This window comes from Hemitrygon akajei, unplaced genomic scaffold, assembly GCF_048418815.1.
Source record: "Hemitrygon akajei unplaced genomic scaffold, sHemAka1.3 Scf000050, whole genome shotgun sequence".
NCBI classification, from domain to species: domain Eukaryota; kingdom Metazoa; phylum Chordata; class Chondrichthyes; order Myliobatiformes; family Dasyatidae; genus Hemitrygon; species Hemitrygon akajei.
In genome coordinates this window covers 5,398,761-5,426,318 of record NW_027331936.1, presented here as the reverse complement: position 1 = coordinate 5,426,318, position 27,558 = coordinate 5,398,761, and the positions used below count along the sequence as shown (strand labels likewise).

At 46.9% G+C, this 27,558-nt stretch overlaps 1 protein-coding gene across 1 annotated transcript; it reads right to left on the bottom strand.

Annotated features, from left to right (window-relative positions):
• On the bottom strand, positions 1 to 26,241 carry LOC140721072 (NACHT, LRR and PYD domains-containing protein 3-like). The gene is made up of 9 exons (XM_073035936.1): positions 26,171 to 26,241; positions 15,763 to 15,855; positions 14,715 to 14,881; positions 13,667 to 13,838; positions 13,516 to 13,566; positions 5,764 to 7,501; positions 4,572 to 4,658; positions 923 to 1,090; positions 1 to 758 (listed from the first exon to the last, which is right to left on the bottom strand). The coding sequence occupies exons 2-9, from the start codon at positions 15,821 to 15,823 to the stop codon at positions 671 to 673; spliced, it is 2,532 nt and encodes an 843-aa protein (XP_072892037.1). The 5' UTR covers positions 15,824 to 15,855; positions 26,171 to 26,241; the 3' UTR covers positions 1 to 670.
• Positions 26,242 to 27,558: the final 1,317 nt, after the last annotated feature.

The window sequence follows — 27,558 nt, the reverse complement described above, 5'->3', positions numbered from 1 at the left end:
GGAAGTTACAGCGGTTTATTGATTTCATCATGACAAATGTAAATTAAACAATGTGTGAGCTGCCGACGTGCGGGAATAAATAAGCTGCTCCCGACTCACTCACAGTCACACACAATTAACTGACCGGCGACAACGAGAGACCGGTTGAATAATCAGTCCCGTTTCTCACCGTCACTCTGCATCGGGGAACCGATGATTATAAAATCACACTTCAGGGCCGTGTCCGGGATCGCTGCAGATCCAGGGTCACTGCCGAGGGATTTGTCCATTTAACATCATTATATCGGCCAGGCTGCCGAATGCACGGTCCTCAGCAAAGGGAGGAAAAGGATTCTCTCCCGGGATATACCCACCCGGGACACTGGTATCCCAGACTGAGCCCCGAACCCCGGGCTCTTCCTGTCTGGGTAATTCTCCAGGGTGTCACGTGGGAGTCTCGCATACGCACATCCTGCGGAAGCTGACCCGCCGGACAACAGGTGGAAATACGTCACTGCGGGAATGCTTCCCATGTCACGCAGCTCGAGACCTGTGACAGTTCCGTTAAAACCGTTGGGAATTACAACTGGCGCGCGGCCATTAAAGGTAAGGTCGGGAGTTGCAGGGCAGGGCGGGGAATCGGCCAAGATGTCCCCATCCCGCGGGCGGGGATGTTCACACATTCAGATGTTCACAGATACACTGTCAGTCCGGGTCTGGGTTCCTGCAGAGATCTCAGTTCCTTCCTCCCGGTCTCACTGAACCGATTCCCGTACAGCCTGAAACAGATGGGAGAATAAAGATGAAATAAACAGATTACACAACAGTGTCAGTAACAGGGGACCGGGGTTAATGTTTCAACAACACTCACAGACAAATATCACCAGAAAACCCGCGGATCCGCTGATATTTTATCACATTGAACATCAACGCAAACACTCACAGGATCAGCTCGAGACTCGGGAGGGTCAGTATGAGGCGGCGGAGACCGGGGACAGATCGGTCTGTCAGCGAGTTTAATCCCAGGTCCAGCCCCGTCAGTGATGGGTTTGTACTGAGAGCGGAGACGAGATCCTCGACACCAGAATCTGTGAGACCGACACTGTCCAGCCTGGAGATGAGAGAGAGTGAGGGTGAAGGACACAGAGAGACAGGAGACGGTACAAATCCCCAGTGTTTATCAGTAACACAATTACTGATTTTTTTCTTCAGCACGACTGCGCAAGTCGGCCAGTGAGAACAGCGAGAAGAGTTTAAAAGGAAGACAGATTTACAGAGCGAGCGTCAGAGGAACGGGAGACAGAGTAGGAAGGCTTTGGCTCAACGGGGCTTCGGCGATAAAGGGTCGAGGCGAGGTAGGTTATCTGTTTACAATACAGACAGAGAGTATGTGTGTGAGGCTGGTTTTCTGTGCTCGGTGTCAGATGTGGGAGATCCTGGAGACTCCCAGCCTCCTGGACGGCAACATCTGCACCCGGTGTGTCGAGCTGCAGCTCCTTAGGGACCGAGTTAGGGAACTGGAGATGCAGCTCGATGACCTTCGTCTGGTCAGGGAGAGCGAGTAGGTGATAGAGAGGAGTTACAGGCAGTTGATCACACCGGGGCCACGGGAGACTGAAGAAGTGAGTCACAGTCAGGAGAGGGAAAGGAAAGAATTAGGTACTAGAGAGTACCCCTGTGGCTGTACCCCTTGACGATAAGTACCCCTGTTCAAGTACCGCTGGAGGGGGGTGTGGACAGCCTACCTGGTGGAGGCAACAGTGGCCTTCTGGCTCAGAAGGGCAGCGAAAGGAAGAGGAAGGCAGACTCTGATGAGACGGAGGAAAGGGAGGTAGGGTCACAAATGGAGACAATTTGGAGATAGTACGAGAGGGCGGATAGGAAGGTGATAGAGAAGGGACCCACTCAGTCCGATTGTTTGAGATGTGTCTATTTTAATGCGAGGAGTATCATGAATAAAGCGGGTGAACTTAGATAATGGATCAACACTTGGAGCTATAATACAGAGACTAGGATGTTTCGGGGGCAGGAATGGCTACTTTGAGGGCCAGTCTTTAATTGTTTCAGAAAGGACAGGGAGGGAGGAAAAAAGAGGTGAGGCTAAGGCACTGTTGATCAGAGATAGTTTCACGGCTGCAGAAAAGGAGGAAATCATGGAGGAATTGTCTGTGGAGTCTCTGTGGGTGGAAGTTAGGAAAAGGAAGGGGTCAATAACTCTACTGGGTGTTTTGTATAGACCACCCTACAGTTACAGGGACATCGAGGAGCAGGTGGGGAGACAGATTCTGGAAAGCAGTAATAATAAAAGGTTGTTGAAGTGGGAGGTTTTAATTTCCCAGATATTGATTGGCATGTCCCTAGAGTGAAGGGTGTCGACAGGGTGGAGTTTATTAGGTGTGTTCAGGAGGGTTTCTTGACACAATATGTAGATAAGCCTACAAGAGGAGAGGCTGTACTTGATCTGGTATTGGGAAATGAACCTGGCCAGGTGTCAGGTCTCTTAGAGGGAGAGCATTTTGGAGATAGTGATCACAATTCTATCTCTTTTACCACAGCAGTAGAAAGGGATAGGAACAGACAAGTTAGGGAAACCTTTAATTGGAGTAAGGGGAACTATGAGCCTATCAGGCTGGAACTTGTAAGCATAAATTGGAAACAGATGTCCTCAGGGAAACGGACAAGGAAATGTAGAAAATGTTCAGGGGATATTTGCGTGGGGTTCTGAGGAGGTACGTTCCAATGAGACATGGAAAGGATGGTCGGGTACAAGATCTGTGGTGCACAAAGGCTGTTGTAAATCTAGTGAAGAAGAAAGGAAGAGCTTCCGAAAGGTTAATAAACTAGGTAATGATATGAATCTGGAAGTTTATAAGGCTAGCAGGAAATAGCTAAAGAATGGAATTAGGAGAACTAGAAAGGGCCATGAGAAGGCCTTGGCGGACAGGATTAAGGAAAACCCCAAGGCATTCTGCAAGTATGTGAAGAGCAAGAGGATAAGCCGTCAGATAATAGGACCAAACAAGTGTGACAATGGAAAAGTGTGTACGGAACCGGAGGAAATTAATGAATCAGTTGCTTCAGCATTCATGACGGAAAAGGATCTTGGCGATTGTAGGGATGACTTGCAGTGGACTGAAAAGCTTGAGAATGTAGATAGCAAGAAAGAAACTGCGGCATTTGGAAAGCATCAAGTTGGATAAGTCACAGGGCCATGAAGGGATGTACCCCAGGCTACTGTGGGAAGCGAGGAGGAGATTGCTGAGCCTCTGGCAATGATCTTTGCATCATCACTGACGATGGGAGAGGTAGAGGAGGATTGGAGGGTTGCTGATGTTGTTTCCTTATTCAAGAAAGGGAGTAGGGATAGCAAAGGAAATTTTAGGCTAGTGAGTGTTACTTCAGTGGTTGGTAAGTTGGTGGAGAAGATCCTGAGAGTTAGGGTTTATGAACATCTGGAGAGACAAAATATGATTAGGAGTAGTCAGCATGGGTTTGTCAAAGGCAGGTCATGCTGTACGAGCATTATTGAATTTTTCGAGGATGTGACAAAGCACATTGATGAACTTTGAACAGTTGATGTAGTGTATATGGATTTCAGCAAGGCATGTGATAAGGTACCCCATGCAAGGCTTATTAAGAAAGTAAGGAGACATGGGATCCAAGGGGACATTGCTTTATGGAACCAGAACTGGCTTGCCCAAAGAAGGCAAAGAGTAGTTGTAGACGGGTCATGTTCTGCATGGAGGCCGGCGACCAGTGGTGTGCCTTGGGGATCTGTTCTGGGACCCTGCTCTTTGTGATTTCCATAAATGACCTGGATGAGGAAGTGGAGGGATGGGTCAGTAAATTTGCAGATGACACTAAGGTGTTGTGGATAGTGTGGAGGGCTGTCAGAGGTTACAACGGGACATTGATCGGATGCAAAACTGGGCTGAGAAGTGGCAGATGGAGTTCAACCCAGATAAGTGTGAGGTGGTTCATTTTGGTAGGTCAAATGTGATGACGAAATATGGTATTAATGGTAAGACTCTTGCCAGTGTGGAGGATTGTGGGGATCTTGGGCTCTGAGTCCGTAGGTCACCCAAAGCTGCTCCGCATATCGAAAGCTATGCATTCTATGCATATGCTATGCTAAGAAGGCTTATGGTGTATTGGCCTTTATCAACCATGGGATTCAGAAGGCATTGATCATGCGGATAGTCAGAGGCTTTACCCCAGGGTTGAAATAGCTAGCACGAGAGGGCATATTTTTAAGGTGCTTGGCAGTAGGTACAGAGGAGATGTCAGGGGTAAGTTTTTACACAGAGAGTGGTGAATGCATGGAATGGGCTGTCGGCAGCAGTGGTGGAGGTGGAAACCATAGGGTCCTTAAGAGACTCCTGGATGGCTACGTGGAGCTCAGAAAAATAGAGGGCTACGGGTAAAGCCAATGTAGTTCTAAGGCAGGGACATGTTCGGCGCAGCTTTGTGGGCTGAAAGACCTGTATTGTGCTGTATGTTTTCTTTGTTTCTTTGTTTCTACTGATCACATTAATGTTCAGTGTCAGACACCCAGTGACTGTATACACAATCTCCCACAGTCCGGTACTTACCGCAGTTTCTGTATTTTACACTCCGGGTTCCTCAGAGCCGCAGACACTAGTTTCACTCCTGAATCTCCCAGTTTATTATCACTCAGTCTAAGACAAACAGACAGATTGATGAACAAAGTGATTCAAACCGTGGGTCTGAGGGAATTTCTCTCACTCGGATATTTCTGGAAACATTAAACCCTTCAGTAAATCACTGATCGGAGTTCCCATCACTGTCAATGTCCCTCACTGCCCAGCTCCAGGGTATTCACCGAATGTCAGTACTTTAGTCTGTCGGTGTGACTCTGTAAACTGCACATATTCTGTCTCATTCCCCGATGGTTATAAAAGTGTTCCTGATGTGAGAGCGTCAGGAGGGGCAGGGATGAAGGATGGGAGAAAGACCCACAGTGAGGAAGATTTGTGAAAGTGTCCATGGGAGACGGTGGAAGAGACCCCACCTGAGGAAAATGGATATAAAGACAGAACCTGCGATAGGAAGGAGTTGGGGAAGAGAAATCCCTCAGGAGGAAAGAGATAATGATGAGAGATACCACAGGAGGAAGGGGAATGGGGATGAGCAGTCCCATAGCAGTACACCGATGGGAAAAGATAACCCCACAAGATGAGATGATCCAGAAATAGACTGTACGGGAGGGGTGGGTCTGAACTGAGGCCCACAATCGGGAGGGGAGATGCGCCCATGGGGTCTGGGTATCTGGTAGTGAGCACAGTCACACAGGTGGACTGATGGTGATAGTCACACATGGGGAAGGGCAAAGGGAGGAAAATCTCACAATGGTATTTCTTGTCTTCTCACTGGGACAGTCTGCTGACAGTCTCTTTTCCCTCACCGGGAAGGGGGTGTGAATCTCTGACCCACCTGCTGCAGTCAGTGTCGGTGTGGGTGTCAGTAACAGTGAGAAGGAACATTGTCAATGGACGTGTCACATGCAGCGAGAAACACGGCCATTCCTATGATTTACTACCATTAAACCAATGGTCGTTGTTCACTGATCTGATGAAATCTCCAACATCCCTTCACAAGGAACCACAGAACCCTCCCATCCTTGGAGAATTACTGACCTATCCCCTGGTCATTTGTCACAATTCTTCACAATCTGATTTACTACAAGTTTACCGAAATTCCTTTACATTGAAACAGCACAATGGAACAGTTTCACAGTTCAGAGTGAGAGATAAATCAAGTTACCTCAACTCCTGGCACTTGTGCAGCCCGGGTCCCAGCCGCTGGATTCCTTCACACTGAATGTGGCTGTTCCCAATGTCGAGCTGTTTTATTGTATCACAGTGTCCGATGACATGAGACAGGACCGCGCAGTCAATCGGGGACAGTGTCATTTCACAAAATGAAAGTTTTTCCACAGATCCCAGAGCGGCCTGAGACAGTCCATGATTCTGAGACTCAAACAAGTAGTGTAATGTGTTCAGGAGGCTCCTTCTACCAGCTTCACTCTCTGTGTTTTCACTCTGGCGTTTAACCTCCTCCTTCACCCAGTCAATCACCCGGCAGGTTGTTTGATGAGGAAATGGACCCAGAAACTCCTCCAGACCCCGAGCTGTCATTGGGGAGGAGAGACCAGCAACAAAACGGAGAAATACCTCAAATCGCCCATCTGTCGTGTTGTGGACTTCAGTGAGGAATTTCAGGATATCCCCGGGATGGAGAGTCAGGAATTGTGCGACTGCAGCTACAAACTCTTGGATGGTGAGGTGTGGGAATGTGTACACCACACACCGGGAAGAATCCTCTCTCTCCAAAAGCTCCATCAGGAACCCGGACAGGAACTGGGAAGGCTGCAGATTGTACTTGATCAAATCTCCATCTGTAAACACAATCTTCCTCTCAGACACTCCTCTGAAGGCCATCTGACCAACCCTGAGTAACACATCACAGGGTCTCTCAATCTCACGGCCGTGGTTTTTCAGGATGTTGTAAATATAGTAGGAGTACAGTTGGGTGATAGTCTTGGGGACTCTCTGCGGGTCCCTGACTCTTTGTGTGAAGAAGGGGCCCAGTGCCAGAGCGAGGATCCAGCAGTAGGAGGGGTTGTAGCTCATGGTGTACAGGATCTCGTTCTCCTTCACGTGTTTGAAAACAGCTTCCGCCACCGTTTGATCTACAAAATGTTTGATGAAATAGTTCTTCCGTTCCTCACCAGAAAATCCCAGGATTTCAGCATGGATACCAATCTCAGCCTTTTCCAATAAATGCAACGCAGAGGGACGGGTGGTCACCAGCACTGAACATCCTGGGAGCAGCTTGTGCTGGATTAAACTGTACACAATGTCAGACACCTTGCACTTGAATTCAGGATCTGTGCATGTGGAGCGAGGTTCTGCGTCTCCCCGACTGTCAGCAAAGTCAATTATGTCATTGAATTCATCCAAACCATCGAATATAAACAACAATCCCTCTGGGTTCCTCCAGACTTCCCTCAGGATATCCCCAAAGTAAGGATACTGATCCAGAATCAGTTCCCTCAGGTTTATTCTATGGTTAATGGAGTTTAAATCCCGGAGTTTGAAACTGAAGACAAACTGGAACTGTTGGTATATTTTTCCCGTGGCCCAGTCATAAACAATCTTTTGTACCATTGTTGTTTTTCCGATCCCCGGGACTCCGGCCACTGCTGCCGAACTCCCAGATTTGGATTTACTCCGGGAAAAGCAGCTCTGGAATAACTGATCCGTCCGGATTTTTTCCAGCTTTCCACGGAGATGGTTCTGTCTCCACTCCTCGTGGTCTCTGCCTCTTGCCAGCAGCTCATGTTCCACCAGTCTCCGATCTCGAACAGTAGAAATGACCGTGAGCTCAGCGTATCGTTCAACCAGCTGGAAAACCTTCACCTTCTCCCTCATCAGGATCGTGTTCACTCTCAGTGTTTCAGTTTGTGCCCACAGAGTCTCCTTGTGTTTCTGTTGAACATCTTCCATGGGAACAGACAGTGGACAAAGTGTTAGATGCCTCAACGCTGAACTCAGTATTTAAGCATACAAGCGTTAGCACAGAGCTATTGCATTGATTGGATTCACCAATGAACGTTCGTACAGTAAAGTAAATTCGATTAACTGACCGTTGACTGAAGAGAGGCCTGTTCCAGATAAACACCAGATCATTACATTTCCACATTAATTGTGCTGTGAAGGTGAGTATTTCCCTGGTGGTTTACTGACCCCTGACTGTCCCGTATTGGACAAACCCTCTCATTACAGTCACAGATATCATTGCTCCTGAGGAAGAATCCTCAGTGCTGATGTGGCATATGGAGATAGAGATGAAGGCAGTGGGCATTCTGTCAAAGGAACAGGTCGGGGAATCACAACTCCCCATCCCCTCTCACCATCACTGAATCAAAATGCAAAGAAGCAGCTTTGCTGATCAGAACATGCAATGTGGGTGGGTGGGTGTGGTGCGTGGAATCTCAAAGTGTGTTCAAAACCTGTGGGGCTTTGCACTGTGTTCGGCCTCTGCCAGGGATGTATGGGGATGGCGCAGTGTGTCAGGAACCTGTCAGGTGTGTCATGTCACGCAGTGCGTCAGTAACCTGTCAGAAGTGTGAGGGTTCTCAGTGTGTGTCAGTATCCGGTTAGGAGCGTGGGGTCTCACATCCTGTCAGGATCGTGCCAGTGGTGTGTGGGGTCTCACACTGTTTCAGGATCATACCAGGTGTGTGTGGGGTCTCAGTGTTTCAGGAGCCTGTCAGGCGTGTGTGGGGTCTCACAGTGTGTCAGGACCCTGTCAGGAATGTGTGGAGTCTCGTAGTGTGTCAGGAACCTGTTTAGGAGTGTGAGGTTCTCAGCGTGTGTCAGTATCCGGTTAGGAGTGTGGGATCTCACATCCTGTCAGCACCGTGCCAGGGGTGTGTGGTGTCTCACAGTTTGTCAGGATCCTGCCGGGAGTGTATGCGGTCTCAGGGTTTGTCAATTGATAATAGACAATATGTGCAGGTTTAGGCAATTCAGCCTTTTGAGCCAGCACCGCCATTCAATGTGATCATGGCTGATCATCCACAAACAGTACCCCGTTCTTGTCATCTCCATATCCCTTGACATCGCAATCTTTAAGAGTTCTATCTAACTCCTTCTTGAAAGACTCCAGAGAATTGGTCTCCACTGCCTTCTGAAGCAGAACATTCCATAGATCCACAACTCTCTGGGTGAAAAAGTTTTTCCTGAACTCCGTTCTAAATGACCTACCTCTTATTGTTAGCTGTGGCCTCTTGTTCTGGACTTGGGAACATGTTTCCTGTCTCTTGCGTGTCCAATCCCTTAAAAATCTTATATGTTTCAATCAGATCCCCTCGCATCCTTCTAAATTCCAGTGTATCTGGACCCTATCAGGTGGGTGTGGGATCTCATGGTGTATCAGGAACCTGTCAGGTGTGTCCAGTGTCTCATAGTGTGTCGGGACACTGTCAGGTGTGTGTGAGGTCTCACAGTGTTTCAGGACCCTGTCAGGGGTGTCTGGTGTCTCACAGTGTGTCGGGACCATGTCAGAGGTGTGTGGTTTCTCACAGTGTGTCGGGACGTTGTGTGGGACGTGTGGGGTCTCACAGTGTGTCAAGACCCTGCCTGGGTTGTGTGGCGTCTCACAGTGTGTCAGGACCATGCCAAAGTTGTGTGGGGTCTCACAGTGTGTTAGGACCCTGCCACGGGTTTGTGGGGTCTCACGGTGTATCGGGACACAGGCAAAGGTGTGTGGGGTCTAAAAGTGTGTTGGAACCGTGTCTGGGGTGTGTATGGTCTCACAGTGTGTCAGGACGTTGTCAGGCCTCTGTGGGGTCCCACAGTGTATTAGGACACCGTCAGGGGCGTACGGGGTCTCACAGATTGTCAGCGCCCTGCTAGGCATCTGTGAGCTCTCACAGTGTGTCAGGACCCTGTCAGGAATGTGTGGAGTCTTGTAGTGTGTCAGGAACCTGTTTAGGATTGTGAGGCGTCTCAACGCTTGTCAGAATCCGGTTAGGAGTGTGGGGTCTCAAGTCCTGTCAGGACCGTGCCAGGGTTGTGTGGGTTCTCACACTGTTTCAGGATCATACCAGGTGTGTGTGGGGTCTCAGTGTTTCAGGACCCTGTCAGGCGTGTGTGGTGTCTCACAGTGTGTCAGGATCCTGCCAGGAGTGTATGGGGTCTCACGGTTTGTCAATTGAAAATAGACAATAGGTGCTGGTGTAGGCAATTCAGCCTTTTGAGCCAGCACCGTCATTCAATGTGATCATTGCTGATCATCCACAATCAGTACCCCGTTCCTGCCTTCTCCCCATATCCCTTGACTCCGCAATCTTTAAGAGTTCTATCTAACTCCTTCTTTAAAGCATCCAGAGAATTGGTCTCCACTGCCTTCTGAAGCAAAGCATTCCATAGATCCACAACTCTCTGGGTGAAAAAGTTTTTCCCTGAACTCCGTTCTAAATGACCTACCCCTTTTTGTTAGCTGTGGCCTCTTGTTCTGGACTCGGGAACATGTTTCCTGTCTCTAGCGTGTCCAATCCCTTAAAAATCTTATATATTTCAATCAGATCCCCTCCCATCCTTCTAAATTCCAGTGTATCAGGACCCTATCAGGTGTGTGTGGGATCTCATTGTTTATCCGGAACCTGTCATGGGGGTGTCGCGTCTGACAGTGTATCAGGACCCTGTCAGGGGTGTCTAGTGTCTCACAGCGTGTCAGAACGATGTCAGGGGTGTGTGGGGTCTCACAGTGTGTCAGGACCCTGTCAGGGGTGTGTGGGCCTCACAGTGTGTCAGGACCCTGTCAGGGGTGTGTGGGGTCTCACCGTGTGTCAGGACCCTGCCAGGGTTGTGTGGGGTCTCATAGTGTGTCAGGACCCTGTCAGGGGTGTGTGGGGTCTCACAGTTCGTCGGGACACTGCCAGGGGTGTGTGGGGTCTCACTGTGTGTCAATAGATAATAGACAGTATGTGCAGGAGTAGGCCATTTGGCCCTTCGAGCCAGCATCGCCATCCAATGTGATCATGGCTGATCATCCACAATCTATACCCCGTTCTTGCCTTTTCCCCATATCCCTTGACTCTGCTATCCTTAGGAGCTCTACCGAACTCTTTCTTGAAAGCATCCAGAGAATTGGTCTCCACTGCCTTCTGAAGCAGAGCATTCCATAGATCCACAACTATCTGGGTGAAAAAGTTGTTCCTGAACTCCGTTCTAAATGGCCTACCCCTTATTGTTAGCTGTGGCCTCTTGTTCTGGGCTCCCCCAACATTGAGAACATTTTTCCTGCCTCTAGCGTGTCGAATCCCTTAATAATGATATATGTTTCAATCAAATCCCCTCTCATGCTTCTAAATTCCAGTGAATCAGGACCCTGTCAGGCGTGTGTGGGGCATCGCAATGTGTCAGCACCTATACCGGGGTGGGTGTGGTGTCTCACAGTGTGTCAGGACCCTGTCAGGGGTGTGTCGGGTCTCACAGTGTGTCGGGAACCTCTCAGGTGTGTGTGGGGCCTCCCAATGTGTCAGGACCCTGCCAGGGGTGTTTGGGGTCCCACTGTGTTACAGAACCCTGTCAGGGGTGTCTGGTGTCTCACAGTGTGTTGGGACACTGTCAGCGAGTGTGTGGGGTCTCGCAGAGTGTCAGGGCCCTGCACGGGTTATGTGGGGTCTCGCAGTGTGTTAGAACCTGTCGGGTGTGTGGGGTCTCAGAGTGTGTCTGGGCACTGTCAGGTATGTGTGGTGTCTCGCAGTATGTCAGATGCCTCTCAGGAGTGTGTGGGTTTTCACAGTGTGTCAGGACCCTGTCAGGGGTGTTTGGTGTGTGGGGTCTCACTGTTTGTCACGACCATGTCAGGGTTGTGTGGGATCTCACAGTGTGTCAGGAGTCAGTCAGATGTGTGTGGGGTCCCACAGTGTGTCAGTGTCAGTGGTGGAGGCTAAAACATTAGGGGTATTTAAGAGTCTCTTGGACAGGCACATGGATGAAAGAAACATGGAGGGTTACGGGGTAGTGTGCGTTCAGAACTTTTTTTAAGGATTATATGGGTCAGCACAACATGGAGGGCTGAAGGGCCTGTACTGTGCAGTAGTGTTCTATGGTTCTATGTTCTATGTTCTATGGTGTGTGGGGTCTCAGTGTGACAGGACCCTGTCAGGGGTGTGTGAGGTCTCACAGTGTGTCAGGACCCTGTCAGGGATGTGTGGTGTCTCACAGTGTGTCTCGACCCTGTCAGGGGTGTGTGAGGTCTCACAGTGTGTCAGGACCCTGTCAGGGATGTGTGGAGTCTCACGGTGTGTCAGGACCCTGTCAGGGGCGTGTGGGGTCTCAGTGTGACAGGATCCTCTCAGGGGTGTGTGGGGTCTCACAGTGTGACAGGACCCTGTCAGGGGTGTGTGGTGTCTCACAGTGTGACAGGACCCTGTCAGGGATGTGTGGGGTCTCACAGTGTGTCAGGACCCTGTCAGGGGAGTGTGGGGTCTCACAATGTGAAAAGACCCTGCCAGGGGTGTGTGGGGTCTCAGTGTGTCAGGACCCTGTCAGGGGTGTGTGGGCTCTTACAGTGTGTCAGGACCCTGTCAGGTGTGTGTGGGCTCTTACAGTGTGTCAGGAAGCTATCAGGAGTGTGGAGGGTCTCACTGTGTGTTAGGAACTTGCCAGGGTTATGAGGGGTCTCACAATGTGTCAGGACCTGGCAGGGAATGCGTGGGCTCTCCAGACAACGTATTCGTTTGAAACGGGGAGCGTAGGAAAACATTGATTGTTGTAATGTTTATTTTAGAGTATGTGACAGTGGAAGAAACAATTTTCTTCAATAATCAGGGAGAGAGTCTGTTCTGTATTCAGAAATAGATGTGGGAATTTTACTGTCGTGACTGTTTCCTCGGCAAACAGCATGAAGAGCAGTGAAGAATAAGTTTGCAGGGAAATTGTTGAGAATTGCCAAATCCTTAGTGCAGGGAATAAGAAGGGTTTCATTGTCGGAATGTGGACTGGAAAAGCAGTAACACAGGTGACAGAAACGTGAGCAGTTTGAAAACTTCCTTTGGTACCTCTTGAAAATTAACATCTTTTGGAATTTATTCTTGGAAATGAGACAGGCTGATTGAGGGTGTTAGCCAAGATTCCTTATATTTCTGTTCAAGGGTTTCGAGTTATCTGTTAAAGCATGGAGTACTGTAAGATTAATAATTTTTACGAATATCTGTCATTCCTACGCCCTCTCCTCTGTTAAATGTGCAGTTGGGTGATCCAACTCACCCTGCGATGATGGAACCTTACAGTCTCTTGAGCCCATGCACTGCCCTGGGCTCCATTTTCACTGACACAGTGTGCTTACGGATGTAGTGAGTTTCTTATCCAGACGATCGCAATGTAATTAATTGCAATATTTCTTATAGATATTTTCAGTCCTTTACACCATTTTGCCGCAAGCTCACAAAACTTGATTTCTCTGTCCTAAATCCCATCTCCCACTCTTCCACAGTGTCCATCACACAACACAGACACACATAAATTTCAGCTTCTGTGGAGTGAGCTGAGGATTTTATCCCCCATCACACCCTCACTAACACTGTCTCCTAATGGAATTCCCAGAATTATTGAGTGGGAAATTAAACTGGATAACTTTAGCAGTGTTTGCAGTAAGAGGGTGTTGGGTGATTGTAGGGAAATTATTTCACCTTTCGGAGTAAGACACTTCCGATTGTTTTGCTCCTCAGATTGCCCTCTTCTCCATTCTGACCCGGGTGGAGGGATGTGTAGTTGCGGGACACAAAGAGGAGTGATCCCTTTCAACAAACTCACCAACTCTCTGCGTGGTTCCTCATACAGTCCTGTGAAAACTCTCCCTCCAGCAAACATTTTTTCCATGTATCACTGTGCGCTGTGTCATGGTGGAACATTTACTTGATTAAGTTCCCGTGGCTCAACAACGACATGACCCTACATAATATCAACCTTCGGTGGAAGCAGTGGTTTCTTCACTTACCTTTCAGCTCACTGGGAATCTCCGGTATGGGTTGATGGACCGGAACACAACCTGTTCAGAGTTTAAATAATTTCACAAGTTTCAATTCCACAAATTATAAGTACGTAATGTTTGTATTCCAAAATTAAATTAATCTCTGATACTATCTCACCATGTTCCTGTATTTCTTTCAGTATTTTGTCCAACTTTGGGACACCAATCCGCATTTTCACAAAGGTTTCCCACATCACCCTCCGGGCGCGGGAGCCTTTCTCCATCACCAGGCTCAGGAGGAGTTTAGAACTGTCCGCCCGCTCTCCCTTATCAGCGAGATCGGAGATTTTCTGTGAAGAGTAACAGTGAACATATTGGGGACTGACAGATTCACACAGAGAATGAGAAGTAAATGATGTGCTCTGTAACGGGATCACACTGAGCAGTCAACCGGACGGGTGCTGATCCTGTCTGGACATGGACTGTACATTCTGAGTGCAGAGCACACGGAGGGACATTCACCGTGAACCTGGTCCACCAATCAATGAGATCCTGGCTGGTCTGTGACCGCTTCATTGACGTGGCTCCAAAGCCATAAATAATCCCTCACCGGATTTGACCATGTAAAATAGAAATCAGAAAATAACGATCACAGATGAAGAAAGAAGTCGGGAGGGTTTTTATAACAGAGTGAGCAGTCACAGGGAAGTTGCAGAAAAGATGATGTGATTCATCTCCTCAGTCCGCCAGTGTCCAACATGACAGCGGATTACTGGCTGACACCTGATGCCTTTCCTTTGCCTTTTCCAGTGGAGGTTTATTCAGTGATTACACATTACAACATGGCAGTATTCCCGATCCACACTGTTTGCAGTTATAGATTGTAACAGAATGATCTCCACCCAGAACAGAACACACTCGAGCTCCTGAGGCACCCACTGATAATGCCCCGGTTCTCACTGACATCCTGTCATCACGCTGCACGGTCTTTTCAAAATGAAAATTCCTACCATATTTAAATGTTACCTGCTCCCCTCGCTCTGAGCATTGAGCCGCCACTGGAGTATTTACACCTCTTTCAATCATTGCTTCAGATTCACAGTTTTAAGAATTATATATATTTATTTCTGATTTGTTTTATGCTTTATTATCCGATGAGTGAGAATTCCGACACCCATCAGTCCTGTGATGTGTCAAAATTCAAACCCATTCTCCCTCCCACTCACCCGATGTTCCTCTCCGCTGAACTGATTCTCGGCCGTTAACGCCAGGCTCACTCCATGCACCCCTCCTTCCATCGCCTGCTCCAGCCTGTCCCGGTAGAAGTCCGTCAACTGCAGCAGCTGGAAATCGTCCCAGTTTGCCAGGAGCTCGGTGATCACTGAGCTTGGACCTGTGAAGGGAAATTAGGAGCATTAAAGAAATTACAACACCATACTGGGCAGTAACCTTTTCTCTGGAACCTAAAGATCACAACAAAACACACTGCGGAATATATATATGGGAGCTGGGGGTGGGGGGTGGAGAGAACGGATTTGGGCAGGAGGGTGTGGGGCGCCGCGCACGTAGGAGGAGTTATAGATCCATCTGTTGAAGGCTGCTCTTTCGTGTCCCCAGGAATATACCTCTCTGTTTGGAAAGGACTCGGCTTACTCCTGAGAATATAGTAACCCATCACCATCACTCTCCTGGTACTGCCGATCACCACCGCTTTGCTCTGGGATACTGTCTGCCTACCTGGTCAACCCCTTCCTCAGCAAATCTCTGGGATTTCTCACAAAATGCTGCAAGTACTCAGCATGTCAGGCAGCATCTATGAAGGAGAATAAACAATCAATATTTTGGGCCAAGGACCTTCATCGAACTGGAAGTGAGGGGACAGTCATTCTAGATATTGCCTCATTACTTTCTATTGCATATGGTCCTGATCTAAAACGTCGACTGTTTATTCCTGTCCATGGATGCTGCCTGACCTGCTGAATTCTGCCAATATTTTGTGTGTCTTTATGTTGCCCAAAACTTTCAGCATCTGCAGAATGTCTTGTCTTCTGGGGTAACTCGCTATTTTAATGTGCATCACAATCTGTTAGAGGAGCAGGAGCAGACGGTAACTGTACTCCTTCCACGTGTGACTGTGTTTCCCCAGAGATGTTAACTCTCTCTCTCATCTCTCTGCTCAGTTCTCACAAATACTTTGTGAATTGCCTATATTGCATTAAACTCAGGCGCAGAATCCGCAGAGTATTTATAAATTAAAATAATTCGCCAACATACCCGTGTCCTTTCTCAATGTTGTCGTCACTGGAGCTCCTCCACTGCTCGAACCTTGACCCATTTTGGGGACACGTGTGATCAGTTTTTACTGTTCTGAAACAAAACCAAACAACAACAGGATGGTCAGACATTAATTAAAGGAGAATACTGTTTTGTTTTTAAACTGAGGCAAGCACTTCCAAACATCTTGGGCCGATCCACTGAAGCCTTGACATGGCCTGATCCACCTGTGCCCATCCACCCACAGTCACACAATGTCCATTTTCGATCTCTCCATGGATTGTACACTGGGCCAGGATTCTGCAGGGTATCTACTCGCTGTATTGCAGGCAATTCCCTTTTTGGAACCAATCTTGTGTCCTGTACTAGGAGTGTTGCGTCTACAGAATGCCGAGGCAGATTGAGTAGACAGCGCCCACTGCTTTGGTCCTCCTACCACTGGTGGCGCTGTAGTGAGTAATGGACAAGTGTTACAGCAGTGTGGGGTGAAACATTTCTGCTGACTATGAGACTTCTATTCCTCTCGTCACTAGATTATACAGATTTCTCAGCCACACATGATTCTCACTGTCTCCTTTCAGGTTATCATTGCCTGGCCTTGACACCTATGGCAGTATAGGATTTGAGTCTATAGAGAGACAGTCTGACATCCTGAACAATGCAATGTCACCTGTAGCATCGGGACATCTTGTCCTCAACCACTATAGTTTTACCAGCAGGAATTTAAGACCATTATTAGCACCAAAACTCAGTTAAGATTTCTTTCTGTATATCACCTGGCTATTATCAGATAGTTAGTTATATGACACAATGTCAAACACAATGTCAACATGCCATACATCCAGAACAAGTTGGGAAAATCATTAAAATAAACAAAATAACATGCTGGAGTTATTCAACAAGACAGAGAGTATGTTAATATTTCAGGTGGAAGATTCTGTATCAGAGCTGAGCCTGTGTGTAGGAGCCATGTATCTGTTCTCTATCAGGATTGTATTCTGCGTTGTGTATTTATGATGTTTTTATGGTAACTAGTTGCATCAGTGGGAGTGTGGTACGCGCAAAGGGAGTCAGTTATATATTTGTGCTTTGTTCCATGCAGTGCACAGCCCTAATGCCCTTCCTTTGGACAAGATTGGTGGCGTGGAGAGGGGAGACTTGCAGCTTGGGCAACTGCAGGTGTTCCATTAAAAAAAAACTTGCCCAGGCTTGCGCCCTGGAAACTTTCCAAGGTGCAAATCAATGGTCTATCGATACTAACGGAGGCCTACTACACTACCCAGCTGGGGACTGACGGATGTCATATATTTTGTTATCCACTCAAATACGTTGAACTTAAACTTGGGTACAGATCAGTTTCATTGCTTTAAGATTGTATGTTTACTGATTGCTAATAAAGGATCGAATACTTATCACTGACATTTGTAACAATCATTATTGGATTTCAGGGCACGTCATGTAAGTAGAACAAACCTGGGGGTGGGGGTGGGGGGAGTGTCTCCAGCAGTGGCAAATTAGCTTGGTTACATTTCACCGCTACATTCTCAACAGATGTGTCTCAACCTGCCGATCATTTGAATATTCTGAGATACTGAGTATTTTGCTTCAGTTTTCACCAGTGAAAAGAACCTTGGCAATTGTGGGGATGACTTACCGCAGACTGAAACATATGAGTGTATGGACTTTAAGAAAGAGCATGCGCTGGATCTTTTGAGAGGTTTTAAGTTAGATAAGTCGCCGGGACTGAACGAGATATACCCCATGCTCCTTTATGAATCGAGGGAGGAGATTGCTAATCCCCTGACGATGATCTTCACATCATCAATGAGGTGGGGAGATGTACCAGAGGATTGGAAGTTTGCAAATGTTGTTCCCTTGTTTAAGAAAGAGAGTAGATAACTGAGGAAATTATAGACCAGTAAGCATTTGGAGAGACGTAATCTGATTAGGGATAGTCAGCACGGCTTTGCCGACGGCAGGTCACGCCTTATGAACCTGATTGAATTCTTTTGAGGATGTAACAAAACACGTTGATAAAGGTAGAGCAGTGGAAGTACTGTATATGGATTTCAGTAAGAGGTTAGCTAAGGTTCCCCATGGAAAGCTCATTCAGAAAATAATGAGGGATGGGATCCAAGGAGACCTTGCTTTGTGGATCCAGAATTGGCATGCCCACAGAAGGCAAAGGGCGGTTGTAGATGTTTCGTATTCTGCATGGATGATGATGACCGATAGTGTTCCGTTGGGTCTGTTCTGGGACCCCTTCCCTTTGTGATTTTTACAACTGTCCCGGATGAGGAAGGTGAAGGATGGGTTAGTAAGTTTGCTGAAGACACAAAAGTTGGGAGTGTTGTGGATCGTCTGCAGGGTTGTCAGATGTTACAGTGCAACATCGATAGGGTGCGGAACTGGGCAGAGAAGCGGCAGATGGAGTTCAATACCGATAAGTGTGAAGCGGTTCATTTCGGTCAAATTTCAAGATAATATAATATTAATGGTAATACTCTTGTCAATCTGGAGGATCAGTGAGATCTTGGGGTTAGCGTCGATAGAACACTCAAAGCTGCTGCACATGTAGACAGTGTTGATAAGAAAGCATATGGTGTGTTGACATTTATCAGCCATGGGATTGAATTCAAGAGCATGAGTTAATGTTACAGCTATACAAGACCTTGATTAGAACCTGCTTGGGGGTACTGTGTTCAGTTCTGGTTTCCTCACTACAGGAAACGATATGGCTGCTATAGAGGAAGCACAGAGGAGATTTACAAGGACTTGCTTTGGATCCAGAATAACAACTATTTTGTTCTCCTTTACACTTGTAAACAATCTTGAACCCTGGCGATAATAACACGACCAACCACATTACCTATGCTCCCTCTTGATTTCATAAACTCCAACAATGTCACCCTCATTCTCCTCTGGAATAAAGATCCAGATCGGCTAACCTCTTCCTATGACTCGGCACTCTAATCCAGGCAACATCTTCAGCAATCTCGTCTGCACCCTATCCAACTTGATAGTATCTTTCCTACAGCAGGGTCAACACAACTGTACAGAATACTCTGTGTAGCCACACCAACAATATAATGCCCATAATCCAGAACTCAATGCCCTAACTGATGAAGGCCAGCATGATTAAAGCCTTCTTTTCCACCCTCTATACTTGCCCGTCCACTTTCAGTGACTGTACTCTTGTACTCCCAGGTCGCTCTGTTCCACAACACTCTGTGCCCTCCCATTCACTACACCAGTCCCACCTAGTTTGACTGTCCAAAATGCACCATCGCTCACTTGTCCAAGTTGAAAACCATTTGCCATTACTCAGTCCCATCTCCATAACTGACCAAGATGTCTTTGATATTCATTGTCACCTGTTGCCTTATAAGCAATTCTCCCGAATTTAGTCTCCCTGTATGCACATGACTGTGTCGCCACCCACAGCTCAAATCTGCTAATTAAGTTTGTCGACGACACCACATAGATTGGCCTCCTCTCAAGCAATAATGAGGTGGCCTGCAGGGAAGAGGTCATCTCTCTGAGACAGTGGTGGCAAAGTAACAACCTTCCTCTCAATGTCGCAAAAACAAAGGAGCTGGTTGTGGATTACAGGAGGAATGGAGACGGGCTAACCCCTATTGACACCAATGGATCTGGGGTTGAGAGGGTGAACAGTTTTAAGTTGCTCGGCATTCACATCACCGAGGATCTCACGTGGTCTGTACACACCAGCTGTGAGGTGAAAAAGGCACAAAAACACGTCTTTCACCTCAGACGGTTGAGAAAGTTCGGTATCGGCCCCCAAATCCTAAGAACTTTCTACAGGGGCACAACTGAGAGCATCCTGACAGGCTGCATCACTATCTGGTATGGGAACTTCACTTCCTTCAATTGCAGGACTCTGCAGAGAATGGTGCGGACAGCCCGGCGTATCTGTAGTTGTGAACTTCCCATGATTCAGGACATTTACAAGGACAAGTGTGTAGAAAGGGCCCGAAGGATCATTGGGGACCAGAGTCTCCCCAACCACAATCCATTCCAGTTTCCAGTCTGGTACCATCCGGGAAACGGTACCGCAGCATAAAAGCCAGGACCAACAGGCTCCGGAACAGCTTCTTCCACCAGGCCATGAGACTAGTTAACTCACGCTCAATTGAGTGTACTCTATATTATATGGACTGTTCAATATATTATAATTTATTATGAATTACTTTCCTTGCACATTTTGACCGAGACGTAACGTAAAGATTTTTACTCCATATGTATGTGAAGGATTTAAGAAATCAATTCAACTTAATTCAATTCAAACTTGCTCACCGTGCCATGGATTCACACCGGGCGAAATCAGACTACATCTGCGAAAAGAGAAATGGTGGAAGACCCAGTTCCAGAACTGAGACTGTCCAAGATGCTGCCGAGCTGCTAAGCGTTTCCAGTATTTTCTGCTCTTCACTTTAAATTTCCTGCAACTGTAGTATTTCTCCCTCTTCATTTTAATACACAGATAGTAACTGATTGCTACCCTAGACTGTAAATACCATCCCACCCCAACAAGTTTGCTAGTTCTCAGTTCATTCTGACCCTGGTGTAATACATTCCATACAGTCAATGCTCACAGCATCCTTTCCTCCCACTATCATTTTGTTACATTTGCTCCCGAGGCCACTGTCTCTACGCTGAGAGGTGGTGACCACATAGCGATAAAAACTGCAACACTTGCTGCAGCTCTGACGGGCCGTTACCCTGGAAACAGAGGAAGTGGCTCACCGAAAATAACCGAGAAAGGAAATAAAAAACTCAACATCAGATGCTATGAGTCCCATTATGATGAAGATTAACACTGTAGCCATTTCGTAACGGTTAAACTAAATTTGAAATGGCTGCTTTTACCCGGCCACGTGTTGTGTTCAATTACACCTCTGGTATTTCTAGCTAGCGAAAAACCAATTTTGGAAAAGATGCAAAAGAAAACTTCACAATGAAGGAAAGGTTTGAAAGAGAGATTGTTGAAATATATCATTGCAGCAATGGGGTACAGGCTGGACAGAGGCTGAACAAGATGGTTGATATATATCGTTGAGGTGATGGGATACAGACTGGACAGAGGTTGAAATATATCAGTGAGGTGGTGGGATACAGGCTGGACAGAGGTTGAACAAGATGGTTGATATATATCATTCAGGTGGTGGGATACAGGCTGGACAGAGGTTGAACAAGATGGTTGATATATATCACTGAGGTGGTGGGATACAGACTGGACAGAGATTGAACAAGATGGTTGATATATATCATTGAGGTGATGGGATACAGACTGGACAGAGGTTGAACAAGATGGTTGATATATATCATTGAGGTGGTGGGATACAGACTGGACAGAGATTGAACAAGATGGTTGATATATATCATTGAGGTGGTGGGATACAGACTGGACAGAGGTTGAACAAGATGGTTGATATATATCATTGAGCTGGTGGGATACAGACTGGACAGAGATTGAACAAGATGGTTGATATATATCACTGAGTTGGTGGAACAGAGGCTGGACAGAGTTTGAACAAGATGGGCAGGTGATGAGCAGATGGAGCCAGTTGGGAGAAGGGGATGAAGGACGATCTCTGATGGTCCTGAAATAATAATACGCACTAGTACATAACAGATTCCAATATAACAAAACCAGAACAAACAATAAGAACTTTGGTATGTGCCCTTTTCTACTCTACACACTTTATCAATGCACCGCAGAAAGTATCCCATCCCGAAACTTCACATCTTCATACAGCTACTGCTCTTCATTTAACTGAATGAAATAGTGGAGAACTGTGGACACAGCTGAGTACATCATAGAAACCAACCTCCCCTCCATGGACTTTGTCTACACTTCCCACTGCCTCAGTAAAGTAGCCAACATAATGAAAGATCCTCAGAACTGTTTCACTTCTGATACTCCCATCGGGTCGAAGATAAAATAAAACAGATTCATACCACCAGGCTCAAGGACGGTGTCCATTCTGCTGTTAGAAGCGAACAGCGTGATGAGTGGACTCCTGACCTCACAGTCTAAATCGATGTGACCTTGCACCACATATCTACCTGCACTGCACTTTCTCTGTAACTAGAATGATTTGTTACACCTGGCACCTGCCAGCCTTCTCCTTCCCACCATTCCCCACCTTCTTGATAGGGCCCCTGCCCCTCCTTCTTCAGTCCTGACAAATGGTCTCGGCCCGAATCGTTGACTGTTCATTTCCACGGATGCTACCCGACTTGCTGAGTTCCTCCAGCGTGTTGTACGTGTTGCTCTGACCCCAGCATCTGCAGAGTATTTTCGGTTTATGATGACGGCTGCTCTCCTATCTCAGCCACATGTTTCTCATCAATTCATTCGCTCTGCTGATCTCTGTTTCCCTCCAGGAAACAGGCTGATGAATCTCTGAAATAAACACTCTCTAACCACTTTGTTCATCCTCTATAGAATTAAATTCCATCTTCTGCTGCCCTGTGTTGCCCAAACCACTCATGTTCCACCCCGTTACTATTTGCAACTTCCCACCTCCGCCATTACCTGAATCCACCTCCCACTCCCTAGTTCTTGCCCCGTCCCCAACCCTCACTTGTTTTCTCTGACTTTTTCCCGTCTGCTCTCAGTCCAGAGGGAGGGTCTCAGACCAGAATGTTGACGGTCCATTTCCCTCCACAGATGCTGCCCAACCCACTGAGTTCCTCCGGCAGTTTGTTCTTTGGTGTGTCTAACCCGTGTTAGTATGATGAGCGGGATTTTACACCATATTCCAGGTACAATCTCAACAAACCCTAAATATTCAGCACTGCTTGGAGCTCTGGTGGTCTGTTACCCTGGTGATGTAGGAAGCAGAACTAACTGGAAAAGGAAATAAGGAACTCAACCTCACATGCTCTGAACTTCATTGTGAAAAAGATGAATACTCAGCCATTTTGTACTGGGGAAGCTAAAATTCCAGTGGCTGTTTTAACCCTGTCTCGAGGTGCATCCAGTAAATCTGTTGGTAGTTCCATCTCTACAGAACTTCCAGCAGTGCAGAAGCTGATCCAAAATCAAACACGTTGTTGGATGTGGCCTATCTGTTCCAAATGTCAACTGTGGGATATTTACAAAGGGCATCACACAATGCATTGTTGTGATAACCGTGAAGTTCCCTTCTTTGTTAAGTGGTTAAAATTTTCCTCGTATTCCTGTGTCTGCAAATATCTTCTAACTGCGATCAACCCCAGGCATTGATACAGGTGGACTTCAGATACTGCTATTGGACAGAATGATGAAAGGGAATTTCCTCAGATATAATTGAATGGATTGAGATTGTGACCTCAGGTTCCAGACTCCCCTACTGCTGAAAACATCTTGTCGCCATCGACTCTGTCCAGAACATAGGATTTCACTGAGGTTCCTGTTCCCATAGTCACCATCCCTCCATCGATAATAGGAGCAGAGACATATCCAACTTCCGTTAATTCCCCTCCTCCCCTTCTTACTCCATCCCTGATATACAGATTTTCACCCCTCCCTTTTTTTTTCTTTCTGTCTCTGCCCATCACTCTGCCTGTTCTTCACCTCCTCCTGGTGCTCCTGTACCGCTTCCTTTCTCCCTAGGCCTCCCGTCCCATGATCCTTTCCCTTCTCTAGCTCTGTATCCCTTTTGCCAATCACCTTTCTGGCTCTCAGCTTCACCCCACCCCCTCCGGTCTTCTCCTATCATTTCGCTTTTCCTCTCCCCCTCCTACTTTCAAATCTCTTACTATCTTTCCTTTCAGTTAGTCCTGACGAAGGGTCTCGGCCCGAAACGCAGCCAGCTCTTCTCCCTATAGATGCTGTCTGTCCTGCTGCGTTCCACCAGCATTTTGTGTGTGTTGCTTGAATTTCCAGCATCTGCAGATTTCCTTGTGTATTCCTCATACATAAAAAATTTCAATCCAGAATCACCCTTGTGAACTTTGTAAACAACAACTGTAGTGAACACATTCTCACGAATAGCAGACAATGTGGTAACAGGATAAATTATTGGGAAAACCTGTTATTTCCTCCCCGCCCCGCTAACAGTTACAAAATAACATCTGGCGTTCAGCGTGCTCATCTACGCATGAAGCCGTAAGAGATGGGAGAGAACTTCAATGACATCTCAGTGCCTGTGTTTACTTGGGAGACAGATAGAGACTATAGAAATGACGAAAGCCAGTCAGGGCACGGATTGTGTACGGATTACACAACAGGAGGTTACTGCCTTGAGGAGAATTAGGATGGATAAATCCCCAGGGCCTGACAAGGTCTCCCTCGGACCCTGTGGCAGGCCGGTGCAGGAAGGCTGACAGACACGGATGTAGCTGTCATTTAAGGAACTGAGTTACACGGGCAGGTTGAACAGATTAGAAATTGCTCACCTGGAGCACAGGAGAATCAGGAGAGATGCTCGCAGGGGTTCTGAACCACTTTCTGCTATGCTGAACTGTGGGGCCTGTGGACCCCAAGTTGGGAACCCCTCCTAGAGAATACAAGACCTATAATGGTATAAATCGGGATGGGTGGGGGCATGGATTTGGGCCGAAAATTCAAATATTTAAGGGGAATTTGAGGGGGAGCGTCACTGAGAGGCAGTGATCACGGAGCGATAAAGATCTGTAACAATCCTTGCAGCTCTGGTGGTTTGTTACCCTGGAAACGGAGGAAGTAGCTCACTAAATTTAACCAAAAAAGGTAATAACATACTCAACATCAAATGTTGTGTGTTTCATCATGACAAAGATTAACACTGCAGCCATTTTGTAATCGTGAAACAAAAATCGTAAAGGCAGTTTTTACCCTGCCGCCTGTTGTATTCAATTTAATCTCTGGTAGTTCTAGCTAATAAAAAAGAAACCTGGAATAGGTGCAAGACAAAACTTCACAATTAAGACAATGTTTAGTAGCGAGATTGCTGATATATATCATTAAGGTGGTGGGACGCAAGCTGGACAGATGCTGAACAAGATGGGCAGGGAATAAACAGATAAAACCGGGAGTGAGATGGAATCAAGGACAATGTCTGATGGTCCTCAAGCAATACACAGATGCAGTAATAATAGTACACTGATAGATAACAGATTCCAATATAACAAAGCCAGAAGAAACAATAAAAATTGTGATATATGTCCTTTTCCACTCTACAAGCTTTATCAATGCTCCACAGAAAGTATCCCATCCCGATACTTCACATCTTCATACGGCTATTGCACTTCGTTTAAATGAATGAAATAACAGAGAACAGTGGGCACATCATAGAAACCAGCCTCCCCTCCATCGACTCTGTCTATATGCCCTGCTGCCTCAGTAAAACAGCCAACATAATGGAAAATCCCCTTCACTTCTCAGTCTCCGATTGGGTCGAAAATAAAATAAAACAGAAACGTAACGCCAGGCTCAAGGACAGTTTCCGTTCTGCTGTTAGAAGCGAAATGAATGTTCCCCAGTGTGATGAGATGGACTGCTGACCTCACAGTCTAACTAGATGTGACTTTGCAGCATATATCTACTTGGACTCTATTTTCTCTGTGACCATAATGAATTGTTACACTCTGTTATTGTTTTAACTTTTATCACCTCGATGTACTGTTGTAATGCTTGACCTATGTGGGTGATGGCAAAGACAGGATTTTCACTGGGCCTCGGTTCATGTAAAAAAACAGATTCCCCATTTTAATCGTGTGGGAATATTAGACAGCCTGGGTGGCTCCTTTGGAAATTCCGGAGGGAGTGTACACATTTCCGAGAAACTCAGATAAATGAAAAAGACTTAATTCTTGCATTAATACGGTCAAATAATAGGAAACATTGGCTGCATGTCGGCAAGTCGTAGCAATGGAAGGAAGATGGAAAGAAATTTCCCAATTCCCCGGCAGGAAGTGAGAGATCTGGATCTCACAGTCCTGACTGAACGGAAGAAAGATGAAACTACCAATACACGTGGAGCAGTGTCCCGAGGGTGCGATTACTCTGTTTAACCCTCTCTGTCTGCAAGAACACATAAAGGCCGAATGGCCGCTTTAAGTGTGCTGTAAAACCATTATCGACCCCAGGCATCGATCCAGGTGAAGTTTGGATCCGATACCGGGCCGCGTGATGGAGGTGAAGTTCCCCAGGTACAACTGAACGGATGGATTTAGTCCGGGCATCACCACCTCATCCCGCTCCTGTGACCCGAGCAACAGAGGCTGTGCGGCGGCTCATCTCTCAGGTGGTTCGGTGCGAAGGTCCCACAACCCGGACCAACCTCAGCAGGCTGTGTCCAGGAAGCGGGACGCGGCCGCCCGTTCGGGGACGTTAACGGGACTCACTGAACAACATCAGGTCTTCCCCCAGAAATTGTCGGTCCGGTTCCCTCTCAGGACCGGTCTCATTACTCACCGATGGGAATTTGATCAATTTCCCCCGCAGACAGTGATCCGACCCCCGGCTCCCCGCCAACGATCTGTTTCGACACAGAAAGGAAAGAAAGCTCCCGCCCATCCGGGGACCGCGTGAGCGGGGGCGGGCCCTCGAAAAGCCGCAGCTGCTGCAGATCTGCGTTTGAAATGGGAGCGAGAAGTGGATCACGTGACGGGGGAGTTAATGCAATCCCTACATTCATTAGTTATCTCTTTATTGCAACATGAACGTCATATATTCCATACAGTGTAAACTCATGGCATCCGGGCATCCACACCAGCTCCTGAGGCCACTGAGGGGCGGTGATCAGAGAGCGATAAAAATGTTCAACACTCCATAGCTCTGCTGGGCTGTTAACCTGGTGATGGAGAAATGGCTCAGCAGAACTAAATGAAAATAGGAAATAAGGAACAACCTCACACACTTTGAGTTTCATTGTGACAAAGATGAATACTGAGCTCTCAGCCATTTTGTAATGTGGAAGCTGAAATTCTAATGGTTGTTTTAACCCTGTCTAGAGGTGCCTCCAGTAAATCTGTTAGTAGTTTCATCTCTACAGAACTTCCAGCAGTGCAGAAGCTGTTCCAAAATCAAAACACATTGTTGAATGCGGCCTGTCCGTTTCAAATGTCAACTGTAGGATATTTACAAAGGATATCACACAATACATTGTGGCGATAACCATTAAGTGTCCTTCATTGTTCAATTAAGTGGTTAAAAATTCCATTATATTCTTGTGTCTGCGAATAAACTATAACTACGATCAAACCCCTGCACTGATACAGGTGATATTCAGATCCTGTTCCTGGACCGAAGGATGGAAGAGAAGATCCCCAGATATAATTAAATAGATTGAGATTGTGATCTCAGATCCTAGGATCTCCTACTGCTGGAAACATCTTGTCCTATCACTCTATCCAGTCCTCAGGATTTCATTGACATTTCTGTTCCAAGTCCCCACCCCTCCATTGAGAATAGGCCCAGAGACACCAAATGCCCTTTATACATAAAACATTTCATTCCAGAATAATTCTTGTGAAATTTGTAAACAATAACTGTCATGAGCACATTTCCAGAATAATAGACAAGTTGGTGACAGGATAATTTATTGTGAGAAACTGTGCTTTCCTTACTGCCCTGTGAACAGTCACAACATATCTCCCGATGTTCAGTGTGCCTATCTATGCATGGAGCCGAAAGAGATGGGAGAGATTTTCATCAAATTCTGTGTGCCTGTGTTTCCTTGGGAGACAGGAAGGGACTGTGGAAATGACGAAAGCCGGCCAGGTCATGGATTGTGCACGGATTACACAACAGGTGCTTGCTGTCTTGAGGTGAATTTGGATGGATAAACCCCCGGAACAGGG

What these genes read in the sequence shown, in the direction of transcription:
- LOC140721072 (XM_073035936.1), bottom strand. Translation starts at nt 15,823, where the DNA reads ATGGGTCAAGGTTCGAGCAGTGGAGGAGCTCCAGTGACGACAACATTG. An exon ending in GATTCCCAGTGAGCTGAAAG is followed by an intron (nt 7,502 to 13,515) that starts GTAAGTGAAGAA and finishes TTCCCATGGAAG; the next exon opens with ATGTTCAACAGAAACACAAG. An exon ending in CCGAGTCTCGAGCTGATCCT is followed by an intron (nt 759 to 922) that starts GTGAGTGTTTGC and finishes CATCTGTTTCAG; the next exon opens with GCTGTACGGGAATCGGTTCA.